Source organism: Denticeps clupeoides, unplaced genomic scaffold, assembly GCF_900700375.1.
Source record: "Denticeps clupeoides unplaced genomic scaffold, fDenClu1.1, whole genome shotgun sequence".
Classification (NCBI taxonomy): domain Eukaryota; kingdom Metazoa; phylum Chordata; class Actinopteri; order Clupeiformes; family Denticipitidae; genus Denticeps; species Denticeps clupeoides.
Window position 1 is genome coordinate 1,393,997 of NW_021629784.1, and position 22,938 is coordinate 1,416,934.

At 42.2% G+C, this 22,938-nt stretch overlaps 1 protein-coding gene across 1 annotated transcript in view; it reads right to left on the reverse strand.

Annotated features, from left to right (window-relative positions):
* npr1a (natriuretic peptide receptor 1a) overlaps positions 1-22,346 on the reverse strand; it is a 44,942-nt gene extending 22,596 nt beyond the window's left edge. The window contains exons 1-5 of the mRNA XM_028966072.1: positions 21,979-22,346; positions 20,842-21,712; positions 9,915-10,102; positions 7,477-7,590; positions 2,019-2,154 (exon numbers count right to left, since the gene is read on the reverse strand). Of these exons, the coding sequence (XP_028821905.1) occupies positions 2,019-2,154; positions 7,477-7,590; positions 9,915-10,102; positions 20,842-21,607 (1,204 nt within the window). The 5' untranslated portion in view covers positions 21,608-21,712; positions 21,979-22,346. The remainder of the gene's footprint in view (positions 1-2,018; positions 2,155-7,476; positions 7,591-9,914; positions 10,103-20,841; positions 21,713-21,978) is intronic.
* Positions 22,347-22,938: the final 592 nt, after the last annotated feature.

The window sequence follows — 22,938 nt, forward strand, 5'->3', positions numbered from 1 at the left end:
CTGTCCATTATCCTTCAACCCTCATCATCCATCATTTACCCCTCTGCACCTTGGTTTGTGTTATCACAATAATATGCTCATCCTGTGGCGTTTTAAAAGGGCTGTGGTCAGCATGGCACTTCCTGTATTGCTTTGACTATAACATACGGTAAACCCTCTCAAATAAAGTCCTTTAAGTGTCCACTGGGATTCCTGAGCGAAATCAGGAAAAATTATTTTTTTTTTATTTTTCATGCAGCCACAGCAGCAACAGATGAGGCAAAGACTAGGAAACCTGAATACCTCAGAACCGTCAACAGGAAAAAAATCTTTCATTTACATGTGCAACATTCAGTCCTTGCATTAGAGAGTATATCAGATGACCACATAATTGCAAACATCGCTGTTGCTAAACCCTCTATTACAGATCTATGGGTTATGCATACAAACCCTGGCCATAAAGTAACTAATAAACAGCTTCAGGGGGCTTTCTTTAGCTTCAGGGAATGGGGGTGTCTGAAGCCAGTGCCTGCGGTAATTGTACAGACAAGGGGATTTTGGATAAGTTTTGAGTCTGGAATTGGGCATTTGGCACATGCAGGATAAGAGGTGGCTCTAACTGTAAATGAGGTGCAGACGTGGGTGGGGTAGGGAAGAGAAGTGATTGGTGGAACAATATGCGCCAAACCCCACTAGCATCAAAGTTCATTTGTTTAAGAATTGTAGCTTGATTATGATCTGCAGCCATTTCCTCTATGTTTCTTGCCACAAGGAAAAAGATTTTTGGGGTCTATTCAAATAGCACCGCAGCATATTGAAAGAAAGATTGGAAACAACCTTTTCGGCAACCATGACATAATTTCTTAACAAGTAATTATTTATCCAGGAAGAGCCATGGGGGGTGTACCATTCAAGTTACTTAGCTTATTTTAATTAGAAATTAATGGCACTGGGCTTTCTTTTTCTACATTAATTCAGACTCTTGAAACACATCATTAAAAAAAAAGAAAAGAAATACTCTACCTTTTAAGCATATTCAGTGGGAAATTAATAATCACCATTGAACTCACCTCACATGTTGTTTCACTAACAGCTGGCACCAGACTTCGCACGGGTGGACAAAACATTATTCATCAGGGGGCTCATTAAGAGAACCCCGGCACTCTAATGTCTCTTAACTGGATATCAAGTGTAATCAAGTAATTGCTTAACGGCTCTGTGGCGGGGCATTAGCCCCAGATACTGGATCTCCCTGAAAATAAGTCTCTGTCATCAGGATTTGCTAATTAACACAAACACACACAGGCAAGCTGGGCTGTTAGGACACAATAAGTCCCTTGTGAAGATGACGGATTAAGTTTTGGCAATCTTCATAGTGTGTCTGGGTGTGATTTTGAAGACTATTCTCACACACAAAACATACATGCACAGCAAAACACTTACACACATAAAGAAATGGGCAACAAGCAAAACAAGAGATATTACTGCTAACATCCTCACCCGAAACAAAGATGACCTAAAATTAACATATGAGATCAACAGAACATCCCTCACCAGTCTCCCTAAACACACACATGCACACACATGTTTATTTTCACAATGTCTCAAGGACCAGATGTCATAAATGTGCCAAACACATGTTGTCTAAACTCGGCTAAATACATTTCATCTTGCTCTTTTTCACACCAAAGATGAACACACATACCTGAAAGGTGTGAGTGAAGGGCTACACATATCGACTGGATCCTGCTCATATGCCACTTGTTATCGCATTACCACATAAACTGAATATAAGATGCCTGCTATAAGCAAACCAATTACAGGCAACCAATACAGGCAAAAATGCAGTAATAATAATTATTGAGTTCATTTCTCAGACTGTCCATGCTTTGACATGACATCACCTTGTGACTATTTCGACAGAAGAGGCCTATTGCTAAATATTGCAAGAAACTGTGCAATGAAATAAAAAGAAACATGGAGCCTGAAATAAGGATTTATGCTATGAATATGAGCATGAAAGAAGACTTTAGCCTAACCATGATGGGTGCGGTTCCACATCTTGTTGGTCACTACGAGACCCTTCGGCCTCTCTTCTCCCGGGATCAGAACTTCATTCAGTGCAATTGAGTACAGCATGACTCCATCGTAGAAACTCCCAGAAATCAGGTTCATCTGTAAAAGAAATGCAACAAACTTGTAATTTGTACAATTCTTGTAAATTCTACAAACATATAAACATCTGAACTTTTAAACCTAACTTGCTACCAAATTTCCAACAAAGAAAAAAATCTTGTCATGAGATCAATTAATATAATTTTTAGGTGCCAAAGGTGTGAAACAAAAGTTTAGATGCACATGCTCATTTATGGGTCTTGCATTTTTTACATTATAGAACACAACTGAAGACACAGGACAATGAAATATGCAGTCTCTCCAAATCAGGGAGCTTTTGCTGTGATGGCAGCATGTCATATTCTTGTCTTCTCTGCACCACCTTAAGCTGGACAACGGGGGCGTTTTATAACAGCCCTGAAGATTTATGCTGAACACTTTCTTATCATTCACTCACGTTAATGAGAATCTCATCAAGCGGCTTATGATGATGACAATAGTGAACAAAGCAACAATGAAGGTAAAAAGAGACGATTCAGATTCATCAAACATACAAAAAATACTAAATATGTTTAATGCATTGAATTCTTTAATATGGCTCCATCTTAGTCCCCATAAACAACACAGAGTAGGTGTGTCCTAACCTTTGACTGGTAGTGTATGTTCCAGTCTCCCTCAATCTGTCAGCAAAGCAGACAGCACCTCCTTCTACCTATATAAACACTCATATATAACCAGCCATTTCCTATCGCCTTTACCTCGATTCATTTCACAGATGCAATAAACTATGAAGATGCTATATTTCTCTGAAGCGCAGGGCTCAGTATCAGGACATCTCAAAGGTACAGAGACAAGCAACAGAGGATAAAATTCAGACATCCTCTTTACAGACCCAAGAGGAGGACAATATCTGCTTGAGAATTAAATTCAACAGCAGCCATGATCCAGTGCTGCTGAATGAAAGAACTTCTAAACACAGGCACCAAGCACATGAACCACAGAAAAGATGGCCATTACACCAATAGAAGAACCTCTGGAGTGGAAGGCAATCCAAGAATCCTACAAATGTGTAGTCAACATTAGAACATAAGGCCAAGAACCCAGGTCTGTGCTAGAGTTCTCAGAGTTCTCAATTTCACACATTCTTCATCTCAGATAGAGGCACCTGGAAAAATGGCTCTTGTGATACACAATATGCAGCAGAGGCTTCCTTAAGGGAAGGTCAGAAACATATGGTTGGCATGGAAACTATAGAGCAGCGGCTATTCAAATGCATCAGTGTGTGGAGGAAGAGGAAGAACTCTGAGTAAAAGAGAGATGGAAAATTAGACAGCGAAGGGCTGGCATAAATCCAGAGAAAAACAGAAGCGAAGGACAGACATGAGCCACAGAGGTAGGAGTAAGGTGTTGATGAAATGCTAGCCATTTTTACTCAAATTTCTTGGGCTAAGCCCAACTAGATTCATACCTTTTCAATCAGACACATGAATGTTCTGAAAACGGAACAGTGGCCTGACAAGAAATGCACTACTCAGACCCTGCAATATAATGCTCAGCTCGGACTGGACCATGTGTTAAGACAATAATATTTGGGTTCTGTTGCAAATCTTTTTTTATAAGTATTCATGTATTAGAGATATAGCCGGGGAACTAATAATTTGATCCCCTGCTCATTCCTATTAAAGGAATGATAGTCTATCATTTTAATGGTAGGTTTATTTTAACAGTGAGAGACAGACGAATAACAAACAAAAATCTGGAAAAATACATTTCAAAATAGTATATTTTGAATATAAAAAATAAGCATGTGATCTCTTTGCAAATTGTGCTTTAACTTAGTGGCAAATCCTTTGTTGGCCATCACAGAGGTCAGACATTTCTTGTAGTCGGACATAAGGTTCGCACATATCTCTTTGCAGTTGTCCTGTCCCCTTAACGTTTCCACCTGCATTTACATTTACGGCCTTATCCAATCAGTATTTACAGGGACAGTTCCCCCCTTGAGACACTCATGGTTAGGTGTCTTGGTCAGGGACACAATGGTAGTAAGTGGGATTTGAACTGGGACTTCTGGTTCATAGGCGAGTGTGTTACCCACTAGGCTACTTCCACCCTACATGTCCACCTCCATGTTTGACATTGTTCTTAGAGTCATTGGCAGCATTCCTCCTCCTATGAATCATTTAGATGTTCAGTGGTAAACTTGTACATGTGCTTTCTTGAGCAGGGGAGCCTTGCAGGCTGCAGGATTTCACGTTCTGCGATACCCACTGTTTTCTTTGTGACTATGGTCTCAGCTGCATTGAGACAAGTTCTGGGCTGGTTCCATGGCATTCTCATACCGTATCACTGAAACTCCACGACGTGAGATCTTGCGTGGAGCTCCAGACAGAGGGAGATTGGCAGTTATGTTATGGTTCTTCCATTTTACGAATAATTGCAACCGTTGCCGATGGTCTTGTTGCTCATTCCAGCCTTGTGAAGTGCCACATTCTTGCCCCTGATATCCCTGCAAAGCTCTTCGGTCTTGGCCACGGTGCAGAATTTGGAATCTGGATAAATAGGTTGCTTCTTTGGACAGGTGTCTTTTCTACAGATAATGAGTGCACTCACACACTCGCAGAATCCATAACTGGGCTGAGGCTTTCACAGCTCATCCTGGGACATTTGTGATTTTCTTTTGCATAGTGATGAGATTTTTAGGTTACTGTTGTACATATTTTAAAAGAGAATCTCACCTATCATGTTATTTTATAATATTGACTTACGGTTATATCAGAGTAAATCAGGGGAGTGGGGCTCCATGCTGCTTTGTGTACAGTACAGATAGAGGAGGAGACAGAGCTGACATTCCAAAAAGGGACGAGGTTAAATAATAGACCGCGTCAAAACCCAGATGTCAGAGAAATATGAAACAGCAGATTGTTGAACTGGAGCCATTATTGTGTAATTAGTTTGAAAAAAGTCACAAAACATACAGGAGATGTGAGGAAGAGGTGATGCTGAAAATCTGAATTTCAAATAAACGGGGAGACAATGTGACTGACAGACAGAATAACGTGTGGATGTTGGTAGACACAGCTGCAGCGATGGAGACGAGAACTCAGCAGGCTGTCTCGGGTTCTCTGAGGACGGTGGCACAGTGGGAAGTGTCTGACTGGAGTGCTGGGCTGTGCTCCCCACTTCTTCATTACCTCTCGCTCCCTCCACCACACACCTCTAATGGAGACAGACACCGGACGCCCACGTCTCCAGTTTCAGATCCTCCGCACAGGCCGCCCAATTTATGCAACCCTCACAGGCGAAATGCTTTAGGTCAATCAATCCAGACTCAGCTCGGGATTAACATGCCTCTTATAATACACCACACCCAGAAACTGCAAACCTCACTCTGAACCATTTAATCGCATTTCTAACACCCAAACTCAAGCGAAGTACCGTCCCCACACACTGCTCCCCGGGCGCCTGTCATGGTTGCCCACTGCTCACCAAGGGTGATGGTTAAAAGCAGAGGACACAGTTGTAGACAAGCAATGAATACAAAATGCCTGCACTATTACATCTAGGGCAATACAGCAATTTGCCATGTGTCAGTAAAGTTATGTTTTTAAGATTTTTTTTCACTAGTAGTAGGGTGGTAGTAGCCTAGTGGGTAACACACCCGCCCAGCTTCAAATCCCACTTACAACCATTGTGTCCCTGAGCAAGACACTAAGTTGCTCCAGGGAGACTGTCCCTGTCACTACTGATTGTAAGTCGCTCTGGATAAGGGTGTCTGATAAATGCTGTAAATGTAAATTTATTTTTTTTCAGTTGTGAATAATGGGTTAATGTAGGTGTGACTAGTGTATATCATGACTTTTATCAAACAAGTAGCATGACTTCTCTTATTATGTTTCTGAAAGTGTCTTGATTTCAGCCTCTTTGAATCTGCAATTTAAATAACAGGTATTGACACATAACGCCCTGCAGTTATCCAATTCATCTGAGGAATCTGGATTGTCATACTGGCCTTTTGCCCGTCAAACACATATCAGTAGCTTATTTGTGCTACTGTCATATCTGCAATATCAGAACATTAAACAGTACATTTTTTAAATCATTTTTACTACTACTAGTAGTTGTATTATCAATACAACTACTAGTATTTTGAAAATTAATGGGAATTGAGGCAAAACATCCCTTTGCTGGATTTGGTGTGCAAGCTCACTTTCGCTTGACAGATGTAGGGGTCTAATTGGGCAGATGGTCAAGTGGTTACCAATTAGCAGTTTCTGGGCTGAGTGTACAGCGAATCTTCAGTATCTTACACAAATATGATGCAGGATTGGAAAGGAAGTCTTATTGATCAAAGGTGAATGTAACAAAGTCCCGATATGCAAAATGAAGACCCTCCTGCCTAAATAAACCATGCTGTAACGCTGCTGTCACTTGCTGTGAGTTCAATGCTGTGAGGAATGTCACTCTTGGCCGTGTGCTCAGTTGAAATACATCTGCAGCCTTTATTGGCTGTGTGAAAGCATTCTTGCCACAAATGAAGAAATCCCCAAATATGCAATGAGGGAGCACAAGCCAATACAAACCTAATGAAAGCCATGAGTGCTGCACAACAAGGCGTAACACTTTTTGCTGAAGGAAAATTCTGTAATGATGAGAATGATGAGAAAAACACAACGGGGCAAAAACAAAACTGACTGACATCAGCACAAGACAGGACAGAAAGCTCAGTATGGTAATATTAATGGTAAAAAGTAATTTTATTTAAAAAGGTAAACTTTTGCTATATTGAGTAAATATTAGTATTTATTGCCTGTATAAATCAGTATATATATTTTAAAAATTAGGTAATACAATAATATAATGCCTACAATCTATAAGAAAAAGAGTCATACCATAATATAAAAGTCTGTTCTGAAAAATATTTGGCCAAAACTAAGTTGAAGCTGATGGATTGACTCATATTTTTTCCTGATTTTCAATTTTTTTGTGATGCAATAGTTAACATGTGACAGCTCCGGCCAGCAATTACTTTCATCAGAGAAGACGTTGACTGGTATGTTGATCAGCGGAACTGCATCTTTCCATGCAAAAAGAGGCTAATACATTAATTTTCCTCCACCTGCCAGCCCCTGAAACCCAGTGCGTATCTTGCATAAATTCAGGAAGTCACATCTGCCATCCTGTGAAAGGATAAAGTAGTTTTTTTTAACCAGACTAAAATGGCTGTATAAGGGGTTGATGTCTGCATACAGCATGGTACCAACTGGCTCAGCCCCAAAATGTGGAACACCAAAAAATCTTAACAGAATGACACTATTCAATATCTATGTTTTCAAAAAATACATTGCAATGTATAAATAAAGCAGAATGTCATTTGCTTACCAGAGAGTCTTCAATGGTGAAATTGAAGTTTTTCAATGATTCCCTCTTCAGCATTGAAACAAAATCTTTGTACTCTTTATTCTGTGGCTCTCTGTACGTCAGGATTTTGACAGACTGGAATGACACAAGGAAACAGTTTTAGTATTTTTATATCAGTCAGGATAAGGATAAGGGTACAGACATTCCACAGTTAATCAAACAGCAGATACAGGAAATTAAAAAAACCTTTGTCTAAGATCAAAGTGTCTGTGAGAGGTACTGTGTGCTTCTATGTGGCAGTCCACACAAAGCTCACTAAGCCCTTCACCTCAACATCAGAAAGCCTACCATCCTTCCCTTCCATCACTTGGACAGTTCTTAACGAACTCCAACCACGGAAAGTTGGGCAGAGGAACCCATTAAAGAGCCTGTGGAAATCCGCATTTAATGGCGTAATCCACATCCCAAACCCAGGATTTATTTACTTGATTTTCCACAGTTGACTCTCTCTTAAACCCAGTGTTCGTAGACCCAGCTCTCGTAAATCCTGTGCCAGGGTGTGACGGCGCCTCTTTCAGGTTCATGCGGTTGTCGAGGACCAGCGGTACGTGCTCCCTTTGAAAACCAATGGAGCAATTTCTCTTATTTTATCTTCCTCACACACACACATTTTCGTACAGATAAGTAAATGAATAAATCCATCATATCAACACGTCAAACATAAAATTTCCTTCATGCTGGAGGCAGAATTATTCTGGCTTACAACCTTGACTGGCACTTCTCAAAGTCAAAGGGGAATAATGAGAAAAAAATTCCAGCCTCAGAGTGATGAGAAGGCTCGACTGGGAGGATGGACGCCGCTTAAGACCAACAGTGATGAGCAGGTATATGATGCCAGTAGCTTTGTCTTTTTTTGGAACTTCAGCTCACAAAGAAGCCTGTCTAAAATGTGCCCATGAATATATTTTCACAAAGAGCCCACTTCAGCAAATCTGCAATCTCATCTGCTCATTCTAAGTTCTGATCATATTCTTCAAGAGCCGAGCAGTGGCGTATGAGGGATCAGTTTGCACATCAGAATTCAGAAAAGTCAGGTGAAGGTTCCTGAAAAAAGCAGACAAAAAAATATCTAGATTTACATAAGAAAGCTGGGTGATGTGAAGGTGCCAGAGAAATCAACCCTGCCTTTAGTTTGAATGACTATTTTCTGACATTCCTGAGAATAAAAAATTGGGTGCAGAAGCCATAAAAAAGTAAATTGTTTAAAATAAATGGTTCTGTAATTACTTCCCTTCTAGGCAGTGGTAAAATATGTAAAGTGGAAAATGCAGGTTTGGTATTGAGGGCCCATTTGAATAGCCTGGGCAGTCAGGCACCTGGAGAGTCTGATCACAATGGAGCCTATAAAATGCACACATAACTAGATCACCATTCTGAAACTTTGTAATTTCAGTTTTTTAAGAACTTAAATGGGTTTCCATAGACTGAGTGAGAAAAGGAATTTCAAGCAGCTCCAATCAGCATGCAATAAGCACTGTAACTATATTCAGCTCGTGCATTAGACACTTTGAGAAGCCTGGGTGCATTAATAATGTTATGTTTATTTAATGTTATTAATCATTATGTTCTTTGAGTTTTAATAAATCATATAATTATCTGTCCACTAATAATTACTCTCTACTAAATACTGTAAGTATGCTGTTATAAAGTGATTGTGAACAAACCCAAAAATAACGAATAAAATAATTTCCTCTCCAGCTCTACTGTCACGATGGACATGGAACAGCTGGATAGGTCTGGTGAATGAACTTAGCATAAAAACGAAATGTTGCTGATGGTGTTAGTGCAGCAAATATGTCTAACCTACTTCTATTTAAAGTCCAAAGGGGTCTGTGTATATAGGCTCAGGGCCTGATATAGCAAGCTTGAATTGTTTGGTGTCACAATACATGCATGTTCTTGTCGTTCTAATGTATGGACACAAAGTTTGGAAGCATCTGCTCTGTGGTGGTAATGGAGACATGGAGCCATTTTGAAGAATCCAAGACAAGAAATATATTTAATATTTTTTGCACCAGGAGAAAGTGAAGTTAGTTTGATTAATCTGTTTTTCCAGAGTCGCCTCTTTTTACCTTCATGATCTGATTTGTTCACTATTGTCATCATCAAAAGCCGCTTCATGAGATTCTCATAAACATGAGTGAATGATAAAAAAAATGTTCAGCATAAACCTTCAGGACCGTTGTCCAACTTAAGGTGGTGGAGAGAAGCCATAAGTGTGAAATGCTGCCATCACGGCAAAAGCTCCCTGATTTGGAGAGACTTTTTTAATTGCATAACCTCATGTGTTATTTCATAGTCCTTCAGTGTCTTCAGTTTTGTACTATGGTGTAAAAATATGCAAGACCCATAAATGAGTAGGTGCATCCAAACTTTTGACAGGTAGTGTAGTTACTTACTCTGAAGGCCTCCCTGGCTTCTGGGTCGTCTGCGTCCCCTCTGGACCAGGGTCTGTGGTTCTGCGACTCCAGGCTGCGTCCAAATAGATCAATGAAGAAAAACACATACTCTTCCTGAGGGAAGCCCCTCCTACGGAAGTGTAGCATGAGCTTTCGGAAGGTTTCCCGCAAGCAGCATACATAAACCACTGCAGGAGAAGGAAAAACACAAATATCACAATCATGCATTTCAGCTGCGCGCCAATATCACACGTTCAGTGCTACGGCAGTGCTGCGTCTTGCAGTAAACACTGCCAGCACTTTCAACTTCAGTTACTTCAAAAAGACAGTGTAGGTACACAGTGTATAGCCTATAATACTATGTATAATACTATGTATGTATGTATTGTATTAAAATGTATTACATTTTACAATGATAACAAATAATATTTTTCTCAAAGCAATACAGAAGCTCAACATTAGCATAACTAGGGGTGGGACAATAGATATTGATGCAGCAATATATTGTGATTCTTCCTTTGGGGATTGTTATGGTGGTATCATGGCACTGAACATTAAAATCTGGGGTTGAGAAATAGTTTTCATCTTCACCTCTTCTTACTCCAAATATTCACTGTAATTCAAGTGTAATTTACTTGGACGTACATAAAAACATACTGCTTTCAATTTAATCAGAGCAAACATTATTTCCAAAATTGCAATGGATAAACAGATATGTAACAAAAATAAATGTTAAATATTATAATAATACCGATGGAGCTGTTAGCATATGCATGACTAAAAGTCCAGGTCTCTGTCGTTGGCAGTGCACTCCCCCCGCCCACTTTCATTCATTCTTGGAATCAAAATGTGATATCATTTTCCTGTTTTACAAAGAACTTTGATGTCATTGTTGCCACGGCATTTTGAAAAAAATTACTTTCATCTCAAAATCTCTGCGAAACCAAACCAAATAGAATTTAAATGTTCTAGTTTGAAATCGTGCACCGGGATATTTTATAATAAACTAATAATGAACATTATCAATCTTGAAGATGGTTTGATCACTTGGGAAGTTTTACACAGAATAACCCATTCCATAATAATAAACACACACAAGGTGATGTCTTAGCTGTCCGATTGGGGCAGTGGTGGCCTAAGGTGTAAGGAAACCCGTAATCAGAAGGCTGCTGGTTTGAACCGCCAAGGTGCCACGTAGCGCAAGCTCCATGGCCGCCTTTCATGGCTGCTGATGGGTTAAAAGCAGAGGACCCTTTTTTTCACAATGGCAGTCACTTCACTTTCACTTAGGTTATATTTCCTGTCAAATTACATTTGCTGTCAATGAATATGAAATAATAGACAAAATAGTTTTCTGAGAAGACTGAGAAGACTATTTATATGAGTAAATGAATGTGAATGAGACACAGGATGCTAAAGCATATAAGGAATCATCAAGAACCTCTTGAATTTGGTCTTTCATCATTTACCTCCAAGCAGAGCCTATGTTTCTATAACAACAACCCTTGGAACATAGAGGGACCTTAACAAGGTTGTCCAGCACAATTAAGAGTTGTTAAAGAGTCACAAAGTGTCGTTCTGTTTCACAAAAGGTTTCAAATCAACAAACCCTTGCTCTAGTTCTCTTCTGTACCACAGGGATCCATAAGACCTTGTCTTCTTCCTGAAATCCTATGGGTAAGTGTGCTATTTACTGATATCCTTTCACTGAATGTGAAACTAGAAAATGGCGCCCCTAACGCCAAAACGAATAAACAAATGAATAGTACAAGGTACTGAAATAAGCATTTAAAAAAATGTTTTCACTTTAAATTCATTTATTTTAAATGGTCAGAGCCCACTTGTCACTTCTGATTATCTTGCAGCCAGCTTTCTCAAAAGCTACTGCTCATGATATAATCAGACACAGCAACCCGTGAAGAGCCAATGTACCATGTCTCTGAAATCCTATCAAGTGAGACTGACCATAACAGCACAATGCCAACCAGCTACACAACACCCGAGCCGAATTCAGCTGCACACAAAATGCTCTACTGTAGAGACAAACCCGTTCCAACTGGAAACATAACAAAAGCTCTCCAACCAACAGTTACTATTCTTAAAAAAACGCCTACATCTTTCTGGATGATGCATTTAGGCCTAGATGAATGTATCTGTAATATTGCAAGGTACCAACTGTGCATTGCCACTCAAAACCTTGGGAATCAGCACCATAAAACACGTTTTTCTTGTTTATCTCTTACATGTAAGTAATGCAGAAGGAACATTCTGGACACATTAGGGCAATTCTCTGGAAAACATTTTTTAGCAAAAATGCTAAAAAAAGGGTCCCCTATTATGAATGTTTTTTTTTGTTGCTTATTATTGGTCTTATTGTTCCTCTAAATCTGTATCTGAAGTCTCTTTCCGAAATTCAGCCTTGGTGCAGAATTACAGCCACTTTGGTCCAGTCACACAATGTGATTTTCCCAGGACGCACCATTGGTGCAAATTTGGCGGGAAATTCTCTGGGCGGTAAAAGCATGAGAAACGGGAGGTAACCTTTCCTCTTGTGATCGACATAAGGGGACAAATTCCAGATCTGACTGTCTGGGCTGCTGCTCTCTGAACGGTGAAGCAGAATGGACAAAGCACGCTTTACACCTACCACAATTTCTCGCCACTGCAGGACCAAAAACAGGCTAGGGAAACTCGTATTAAAAGTTAAATTATCTCACAAGATAAATTTTCATAAAAGGGGACCTTTAAGATGGTTACTCCGATAATGCGGAACATTGTTTAATTTCAATGTATTTAAAACCTGAAGACTTGAAAGACGGTTACCTCTCATGATGTAAAATTTTTACTAATTTCAATGAAATTCAAAGCAAATTATTATCATAACACAGACCTTCAAAGTTCAGTTTATATATGTTATATTGAAAAAACCATCAGGATTAATTAAAATATTCATACAATGGAACACATTTTAACTCTTAGTGCTGGCTATCATATGTTAAACTTAACAACACTCGTGTAGCTTTTAGACAAGTGACGTTGTTGTCCCATGTTCGGTTTGGTGGAAGAGATTAGATGATTATAACAGAAGGTGCATTTGTTTTGCCTACCAACCGTGCATTATCTTATTACAATAACACACAAGGCGGAGGTAAACAGTAGAGGAGGGAGGAGACAGGATCTTGTGTTCAGTGCTGCCAGATTGGGCGTATCGAGGAATTTGAATTTAAATTGCACAGATTGAGGAATAGACAAGACAAGTGATCAGTGATCATGGGCTCCTCAAACATAAAAACGGGTCGTTTCACTTCTTCAAGAAACAGCTACCAACTAAGTGATCTCTTTTGTGTTCTTATCTTTTTATTTGAGAATGTCCATGACATGACATTATTGAACAAGCCCCACATGTCGGTGGGGGCATGTTGAACCCTTCTAATCAGATTCATGCTGGATAAAAATAAAAGAGGAAGGGAGGTAATTTGGAAAGAGAATGTGTGTGCGTGTGTGTGTGGAGGGGAATATTCATTACTGCTAAAAGGTCTCTGCACTTATCACATTCTATGTTTAGCATCTTCCTACACCCCATCTTTCATTGTTTCTCTCTCTCTCTCTTTACCTCCTCACCTAAAATTCCGCCATGCCCTCTGAGTGTCTGTGGGTCTGATGAATGCTCTTCCAGTGCCTACAAGTAATGAGCTGCTGAAGCACTTAAAGGAAAGGATCACACACTCAAACAGACTTTGAGTTAATTAAAACCTATGCTCATTTGAAAGGGTTGAAAATTACATTAAAATACAACAGAAAAGAAACTATAATACATGCTGTAAAATTCCAGTCTAATAATAAACAATGATCACATAAAAATCTCACAAGCAAAAATCATTGATAAACATTAATCGGAACAGAGATGCATATATTCTATAAAAAGTGTTTCATAGGAGGGCCATTCTGTATGCCAGTTAAAACCATTTTATCTTCACATCAAATATTTCCTTCAGTCTAAAATAGTATGTATGTGGGAACACCATTCGCCACTCTAAACTCTCCCAGCCCAATAATTTCTCTCCGACGATGAGAAACCAATTCAATCATTTGTTATCAGCAGACATATGCAAACAGGCTATTGTTTGCCTATAAATGTACAGAAGGAGAAAACACAGCAGCGGAAATTTTAACCAAATAGGGAGAAAAGAACCCAGTGTTGAGTTTGAACGATTATTGCAACAAGGGAGAATTCAACGACAGTGCCACTTTGTACAGAATGTACAGATGTGTACAAGCTAGAATAACGCTCTACATGACATCAGTGGTGTCGTTCGCTAACATCAATCACCATAATAGGCCGTGATTAATCACACATTTTAATGGTAGTATTTTCTTGTATTCTCCCTTTCAAAGACTAAACAAATGCATATACGGTAAGATGAGTCACATTTAACATCTGTCACGAATGTGTGGTGGGAACAGTGATACACAGCACAGCACATGGTGCACACAACAAAATGTGTCCTCTGCTTTTAACCATCACCCTTGGTGAGCAGTGGGCAGCCATGACAGGCGCCCGGGGAGCAGTGTGTGGTGACGGCACTTTGCTCGGTGGCACCTCAGTGGTACCTTGGCGGATCAGGATTCGAACCCGACCAGCAACCTTCTGATTACGGGGCCGCTTCCTTAACCATTAGGCCAACCCCAAAGAAGGACACAAACACTCAACCCAACAAAAGGATTTTAATAAATTAATGCTGCAAATGGGCCTATTTACATTTATAGCATGTACCAGGTGACCTTATCCAGAGTGACTTACAATCAGTAGTTACAGGGACAGTCCCCCTGGAGACGAGTGTGTGTGGCGAGTGTGCTACCTACCACGCTGAATCTGTACAGAAGATTAAACATGCGTTTTGCAAGGAAAACTTTGTATTAGTAGAGTACACAACTACATTGTAAACAACAATTCAAATTATTCTTTATGAAACATTTATAGGCAATGTTCTTCACAAGACCATGAGAAAATAAACAGGCACAACTGGAAGGTTCTTCAGGTTAAGTTTGGCATTCTGTAGTCTTTAATGTTCTCTCTTTTTATGGGCCACTTAGAAAGTAAAGCAGATACAAGCATTTAAGAGCAAATCCAGAGGCGCAGATCTTTGCGGTGTATTTTCCATCTTCTGCTACAAAGAGCTCCGTGGACAGCTTGGATTACAGACAAAATGAAACCAGTAGTGTTGAACTCATACCAGACACACGTGGCGGTCTCTGCATGCCTGCAGTCCCTCGTTAAGGAGAAACGGGCTTGATGAATTAAAGCCCTAATTCAACCTGACTTGGGTACATTATGCACCGTATGTTTTTTTGGCTTGTTGCTTCTCTCTTTGCAGACTTCTGGGCTGTGAAACTCCGGGTGACGTCTAGAGCGCCTTGGTTGAGATGCATCACATCGGTGCTTGTTTATCAACGTGCCTCTGTGACGCACAGGTACCAATGCTCTCCTGATGCCAGCACAGATGATTCGCAGACCTTTCTGTCTCCCTTGGCAACGGATGGGCTCTTTTACTGGAACCTGCTACAACTCTGAGAGCCAAGCCTCCTTTCCCATGCATCATGCCGAACCTTATCAGATGTTATACATCAGGAGGAACAAGACCCGGGCCTGTGTGTACCGTAGTTCCCCCTGGGCCACTTAGCCAGGCGTTGGCCCGGAGCTACGCTCCGGCGCCCCTAAACTGGAAAGCCTCGCAAAAAATATTCTGCATAGAAAATCCATGGGTTTGTATTATACGAGTGCTCCTGGTTAGCGATACGGTGATCCTGAGGGGTCTAATGAGGAACCCTTGTTTGTTCCCGAATGCAAGTTTAACATGGCAACTATGCCGGGAAACTGTTGCATCATCGCTCGCGAATGTATTTGCACAATGAGTCAGTGCATGATGAGGCGGCCCCGTGCAAAAAGAAGTTGGATGCAGCTGGTGCATGTCACAGCGACAAGTTAATGTGCCCACGGTCCCCGTGGATCGCACACAGTCCAAATATGCAGAGCAACTCCATCCCTCAATCCCACCAGAAAATGATAAACACCGACAATTTACTGCTGCCGCAACCTGCCTTGGCCTGAAAGTATATGAACAACACATGTCCTGATGAATTACAAAGCAGACCTGATTTGACTGAAGCCTGGCTGCCAGCGGACGCAGCCCGTACGAATAACAGATTTCGTGATAAATAACCACGAACACCCAACTGGACTGAGATCTGTTTTGTTCCATCACTGCAAAATAACTAAATAAACTAAATAACTTTGGCATATTCACAGCATGCGGCATTTTCCTCCTGGATCAGGATACTGCGGTGTGTTTATGAGGAGAAGCTTAATTAATCTTAACTTCTTAAAAATGCAATCTTAACTTCTTTCAATTGAAAACATGTCATAAATTTAACCATAGACGGTAGATTATAAATTTGTGGATTTATAAGTAAATCCACAGCTAAGGTACTGCAGCATGAAGTTGTATAAAAAAACGTTTTACAGATACATTGACATATAGCATAACTGCATACCAGATGAAACAATATCTGGACAATTCTACTGGAAGTGGTGTTTCTGTCACACCCATAAGACCAGTGAAATACCAGGTATTTGTATTAGGCGAGTGATCATTTAAAATTTGAGGATTTTCTATATTCAGCTGTGAGGTTTAGATGAAAAGTATTGTCAGAACATCTTTAAATAACACTATTCTTGTTCATATTTTTCGTGCAGTCTCTTCAGGATTCCAATATTGTATTTTTGTGGTTTATAAACCAAAGTTTTAAAAACTTTTTTTTGCACAGGGCACCAAACAGGCTAGGACCGCCCCTGTCAGTACCCGATCAGTACCATGTGCTCGATCGGTTCCACGCCTATATACAATATCCCAGAAATCTGTCTACATAAGGAGACAGTAGCCCTGCACCTCAAATAGAAGAACTTTTGTCAATTATTTTGCATGACAGTTTTGTGATTTTGGAGGTATGAAATAGTATACGTTTGTGTAAGGTAAACTGTTGAGCATTTGGCGCTGCAAATTGCTAGACCCCATTTTTATTTTTAGAGAATGATGCAGACAAGAAGGAACATCTGCAGGGATGATACTTTAAACTAATACAAACTCTTTTCATTCAGATAATTAGATCTTCCCCATAATTTACCATGCAGCAAAACCCCCTCCCAAAATACCATGGATGCATGTGGAGACCACACTTTCTGACATTTCCGGTACACAGTCAATGAAAATATGGACAGCATGGTAGGTGACAGGTCCCGTCACACCCACTCGCCTCTGTGCTCTGTCACGGATGCTCACCGTCTCCATGGAAACAATCTCTCCCGTGTAGTCGCTCTTGGCTGATGGCGCGAGGAAAAATAATCCTCTCAGTCAAAATTACAGCCCATAGGGGTAAAAAAAGGGCGCACACACACACACACACACACACACACGCAACATTGGGTCAATACCCAAAACGGGCCAGAACGGCATCATAAAAGTGAGTGAAAGACGAGATCCTCAGGCAAACCCATCGCAAGCGTCACTAAGTCTTCACAGTCCATCTGTCTCTGTTCCTCGCACTCTTCTGTTTCTCTTTACGTGGCTTCGCTCATGATGGTGAGAGCAATTTTAAAAAAAACATTGTGGCACAGAAACGAAAAAACGAGCGCTGTGAAAAAAGTGAGTAAACAGGGGGAATGCACATGCCAAAGCGCTACGAGGCGGTAATTAAAAATCAACACACACGTTCCCTCATCTCCCAACATAGGTGGTGACGTGCTTTTAATTAAATATCCCTGGGGGCCAGAGTAACTGCAGCCATAGTCTCCCCTTCGTTCTCCTTGTACTCTCCTCCTTCAGCTCAGATTCTCTAAACGGAGCTTAGGGGGTCAACAGAATCCTGTAAGTAATCCTGTGTTGGAAGTTGGCTCACTGTTTGAATTAGGGTGTCCCTGCCCTCGCTGGAGCCCAGGCACCACGGCCGTGCCATGAGCATGAATCTGGGTAACCAAGGCAGCTAAACTTGGGGTTTAAGGAGAAGACAGATGCATGCAGGAAATTCAGGAAATTGATTTTTTAAAATTTTCAGCTTGGTTCCTGTTTTTCAGTGTCATATTATGTGCAAATGGTTTGATGGTTTTGCATTTTATAATGGTTTCGGGGGACATCTTTGCTCCATCTGCACATGGCTGGGTCTAAATTGGTTACACACAACAGTTTGGAAAGCACTGCTGATTTAAACTGCTTCCAGAACCTGGCAACCACAAACCCCTCAGACTCTCAAATTTGGGTTCCTAAGAGTACATCATTTACATATTTGTAAACCCATGTTCGGTCTAAACCAATATCTCTGTGACCTCAAACTCAAATCCCTGGTCAGTCAAAAACAGACAGTTCCTGACCAGAATAGCCCCCTAAAACATAGCCAGAAACAAAATTCGGGACAAATTATGCTGTGCAGGAAATTCCTATGAATCAAAAATGTCACCAGGGGTTCCCTTATTAAGTCAAAATGCCTCACACTGACCTAAGCTGTCGAGGTTCAGCCAGTAATAAAAAAGCTGAACTGGTTTGAACCGCTGGAAGAGGTAAAAGGGGCAAAGGTCCCACATATGGGCCAAGAGGGTGAATGCTAATATCATGGACCCCAGTGGTCATTACCACCTTTGAAGTAAGTTGACTCGGAGCAGAGAGGTTGCGAGCAGTCCCATGACTAAGATAAGTAAGGTCTCCATAGACTGACCATTAGACTTGTTTTTCCAGCCCATGCCCCACATGAAATCTGGATAACTTGGACACTGGTTCAAATTTTTGGCTGTGTGACAGGAAACACGTCACTAACATCAGGGAATGAGGTGTACTTGGTCAGCAGCAATGTTTAGGTAGGTGGTACGTGTCATAGTTCATAGTTCAAAAACTCAACGTAAAAAACATTTATCTGTCACACCGAATATTTTAGCATTGACGTGATGTAAATAAACAGGTCACAGCTGGTTTGTTTGGTTTATTTACATTACGCTGTAAAACTTTATAGCTTTTATAGTTTTATCCAAATATTGTCAGCATTGTTGATAATTAAAAATAGCGGCCATTTGGGAACGTTCTGAGAACTCATAATGCTGGTTTATATCCTGATCTGGTACGGTGTGACGATCGCTGTGTAATATGAACTTATTGGCTTCACACCTCCACCTGATAATAGGAACCTTCTTTTTAAAAGTTAAGATCACAAGAGAACACATTTAATATCGCAACCCCTTCGCCTATGAGTGATCGTGTTTAACCACAAGGACTTTAGAAAATAGGGTTACGAAGACTGAGAAGAGCTTGAGGTGTGTGTCTGCAGCAGAACCCCGCTATGTGTGAGATGAGCAGCGCCCTCTCCCCTTACGTTACGTCACCGCCTGTAGCGTCTTTAAGACCACCGTAGGGACGTGGAGAGCGCGCGGCCAGTGGACGCAGGACAGAGTGCACCTGGACACACCGTGCCTATTCATGCGAGTAGGCGAGTGCACAATAGCGAGCACAGGGAGCAAAGAGCAGTAGCAGGTGATCGACGGGGGACACCCCCTTGTCACCGCCGCCGTCTCTGTGACCATCACGGTGGGAAAGGAGGAACCAAGAGCCGCACTGCCCGTCTTGTCCTTTTCTCCCTCTTATTGGCTCTGCTGAATCTCCCACTTCCTCCTCCCCACGTTAAATCAGACTACCCGTCAACAAAGTCGCGGGGACAGTGTAACTAATCAGGTACGCTGATGAAGTTGGTGATTTTTAAGACGGGGGACATTCTGAGAGATTTTGTCTGGTTCCACACGCACCAACCAAAATGCATCTGATTTTAAATGAAGAACGGCACTTGCCAGTAGGTGAAGCAGAAAAAAGACTATTTTACATTGTTGTTTTTTTTGCCCTTGTTATTTCCATCCTTTTCTGTTGGTATTTTGCTTCCCGACTCAGACCTCACCTCCTCTTACCTGTCTAAACGCATTTCAAATTCCTGCCTTCCTTTTTTCCCCTCCAACCCCTCGATGTCTGTCATTTCTCCGCTAATTAAATCCACGAGTTTCACTTCCGTCAACTCCTGCAGGGATTTCCAGGATGGGGGGGTGTGGGCGCGGCCCATTCGTTCAGTCTCTGGTTTAACTCCCACTGGTGCCTGTCCGAGTGGGCAGATCCGACACGGGATCAGCACATCGCTTCATCACTGGAGGGGATTTTAATGGCAGAGGCCAATGGAGGAAAAAAAAATAAACGAATTGTATTGAAATAATCACGTAACTACACGTGCGAGGAAACGATGTTGGTGGGGCGTGCTGCAATAACACAATTGCTCGTCTGGTGAGAGTCGCACTATTTTGTGATGTTATTTTCAGCACGATCTTGTGCGTCAGCCTCTGGGTCAGATGTTAATATTTCGCCCGCTTGAAAATGCAGCAAAAATTATGTGGACTTTTCCAGAAACCTGATACCAGTGAATATAGGGAGACACCCCCCCCCGTGCAATAAAATGCTGACGTGTTGTCCGCGGTAACGATGATTCTCGCGATTCTGTCAGTTCTGTGATACTTCTCCATAACACAGGAGAAGAAAAACATCCCACAACGTAATTTTTTACGTTATTTAGAGGCAACATAGCCACACTACACTGCTGCAGAAGTGTTTTGACGATACCCGCTGTCTGGCAGTTTCGCCGTCAATACGTCAATACGGAATACCAGCACGGTGATAATGTATCCCCAAAGGAAGTGGCATGATATACAGCGGCATTGATCGTCTTTGTCCCCGCCCCTAGCCAGTATCACGAAACGAGAAAAAAAACGGAATACGTGAAGCTGAAACCAAGACAGAAATGTTTTGGATGAAACGCAACCAAAAACCGCGTTCACCAAAAGCAGGCGTGGACTCACCGCGACCCTGCTGGCTGATCCTGGTGAGCACGTCGTCGTAATCGACGGGCGCGTCCTCCTCGGTGAAGGGCAGGTCCACCGTGGTGATGTTCTCATTCAGCAGCTCGGAGTACGGCCCCTCCACCGCAAAGTAGCACGGCCGCTCGTCGTTCTTATTGTCGCCAAACACGAGGGTGGCGTGGTGGTTCCAGCCAAAGTACCGGTGCAGATGCACGACGAACTCGCCCAGCTTCTTGTGCGTCGGGCCCGTGTTGGTGATGGAGGCGTACGAATTGAAGCCGATGGCCGGCGCCCCGGCGGTCAGCATGGGGACGTCCCAGTGGGAGGTGAAGCGTCCCACGGGTGAGGCAGCGTAGTCGCAGCCCGGCCCGATGAAGGCCCAGGGGTCATGGGAGAACTTGAGGTCCACGGCCACGAGGGGCGCCATGGAGTCGGAGCACACGCCGCCGCGCTCGCTGCTGCTGAACACCAGGTTCAGGCGGTACCCCGGCAGCAGAGCGGGGTCGCCGTTCACCACCTCCAGCACCTTGTTCAGGGCGGGGGCGACCCGCGGCCACGCCCACGCGTACTCTGTGTTCGTCTGTGGCAGGACGGCGGCGAGGGTGATGTTCTGGGCGGCGTGAGGGACCTTGCCAGACCGGGCCTGGAGAAGGGGAACCGGCTCCAGCGGCTGCACTGCTCCCAGACGAACTTCCAGCGGAGCCAGGAGCAGGAGGGAGAACGTCCACGACGCTGCCCAGCGTAACTTCATCTTCTTCTCCCCCATGGTGACGTCATCTCAGCGCAAATTTAGGACATTGCCGCTCAGCCCGTCACCGCGCGGTCTTGCTGATGGAGATCTTTTTTAAATTCCCATGGTATTTGGAAATGTCTGTAGTAAGATATGAAAGACCATAACATTTGGTTTTGAAAGCGTTTGTATTAACATATTTACATGAGAAAATTTTATGAAACTTTTTGAGCTCCTTCAGTCAAATTTGGTTTGTGCGCGTAAATGTCGGTATTTTCACGTTTCTGTGCGGGTTTTTTTAATAATAAGTCTAATGAGGCGTAAACCCGCACATTACTCATTAATTACCTCAGGTTGTTAGAAGATGTCACGCCTGCGAGTGGCTGCGCGCAGTTAGCTTAGCTCACCTTTTAAAGCGGGTGACGCGGTGACAGGAAGGATTTTTTTCTTTTATTCTCCACCAACTTTTCCCGACCTGGATGGAAGACTGGCCGGAGCCTGGAGCTCGGAAGCCGCCAGAAGGAGCAGGTGCTGCCGTCGGTCGCGGAAAAAGTTGCTCCCGGCGTCGTAACCTCGTCCGCTCTTCGCCGGAGCCGTAAAAGCGACTTTTACTCCGAGACGCCCGCCGTGCGTCGCTAATAAGGAACACAAAGTTGGATAAAACTGCACGGCGGGGGCGCGGAGGTGAGAAGAAGTCGGGGCTCCGCGGGGTTCGGGTTCGGTGTCGATGGAAACGCGGCGCGAGATGGGAGCGAATGAGAGGAGCGCGCGAGTGGTGAGGAGGAAGAGGAGGAGGAGGAGGAGGAGGAGGAAGAGGAGGAGGAGACCACGGCGCAATGTGCGTGTGTTAGCAATAACGCTTTTGCTGCTGAAAATCTAAAAAAGACAAGAATTTTCAGGTTTTTTTGCTGATATGTGGACTAGTAAAACTAGTTTTATTTACTAGAGTTAGTGTAAGTAATACATGGCACATAATCGGTAGAATAGGACGCATAAATCAAAATGAGTAAAGAAATAAACAGAAGCATGTAATAAGCTGCTGTAATGAGTGCAGCATACATATAAAGAGAGAAAAATGAGTATATAGAATTATATACAAGTGGATGAGTGTATTGCACATGCAAATGTTGCATTTAGGCCAGTTCTACGATATCACCATAACCGTTGGTCACAGATCACAAAACTTGATGGTTGTCTTTAAGAAGGCTTAATTAAAAGCCATTGCACAATTCATTAGGTTTTAACAGGGTAAACAACAAACCGTTTATTAAAAAATACCTGGCTCAGTAGCATGACCATGCTGGTCAACACTAGTGTTTCCTGGTCCTGACAGACGCCTGAATTCCCTGTCAGAACGTTATCATTCC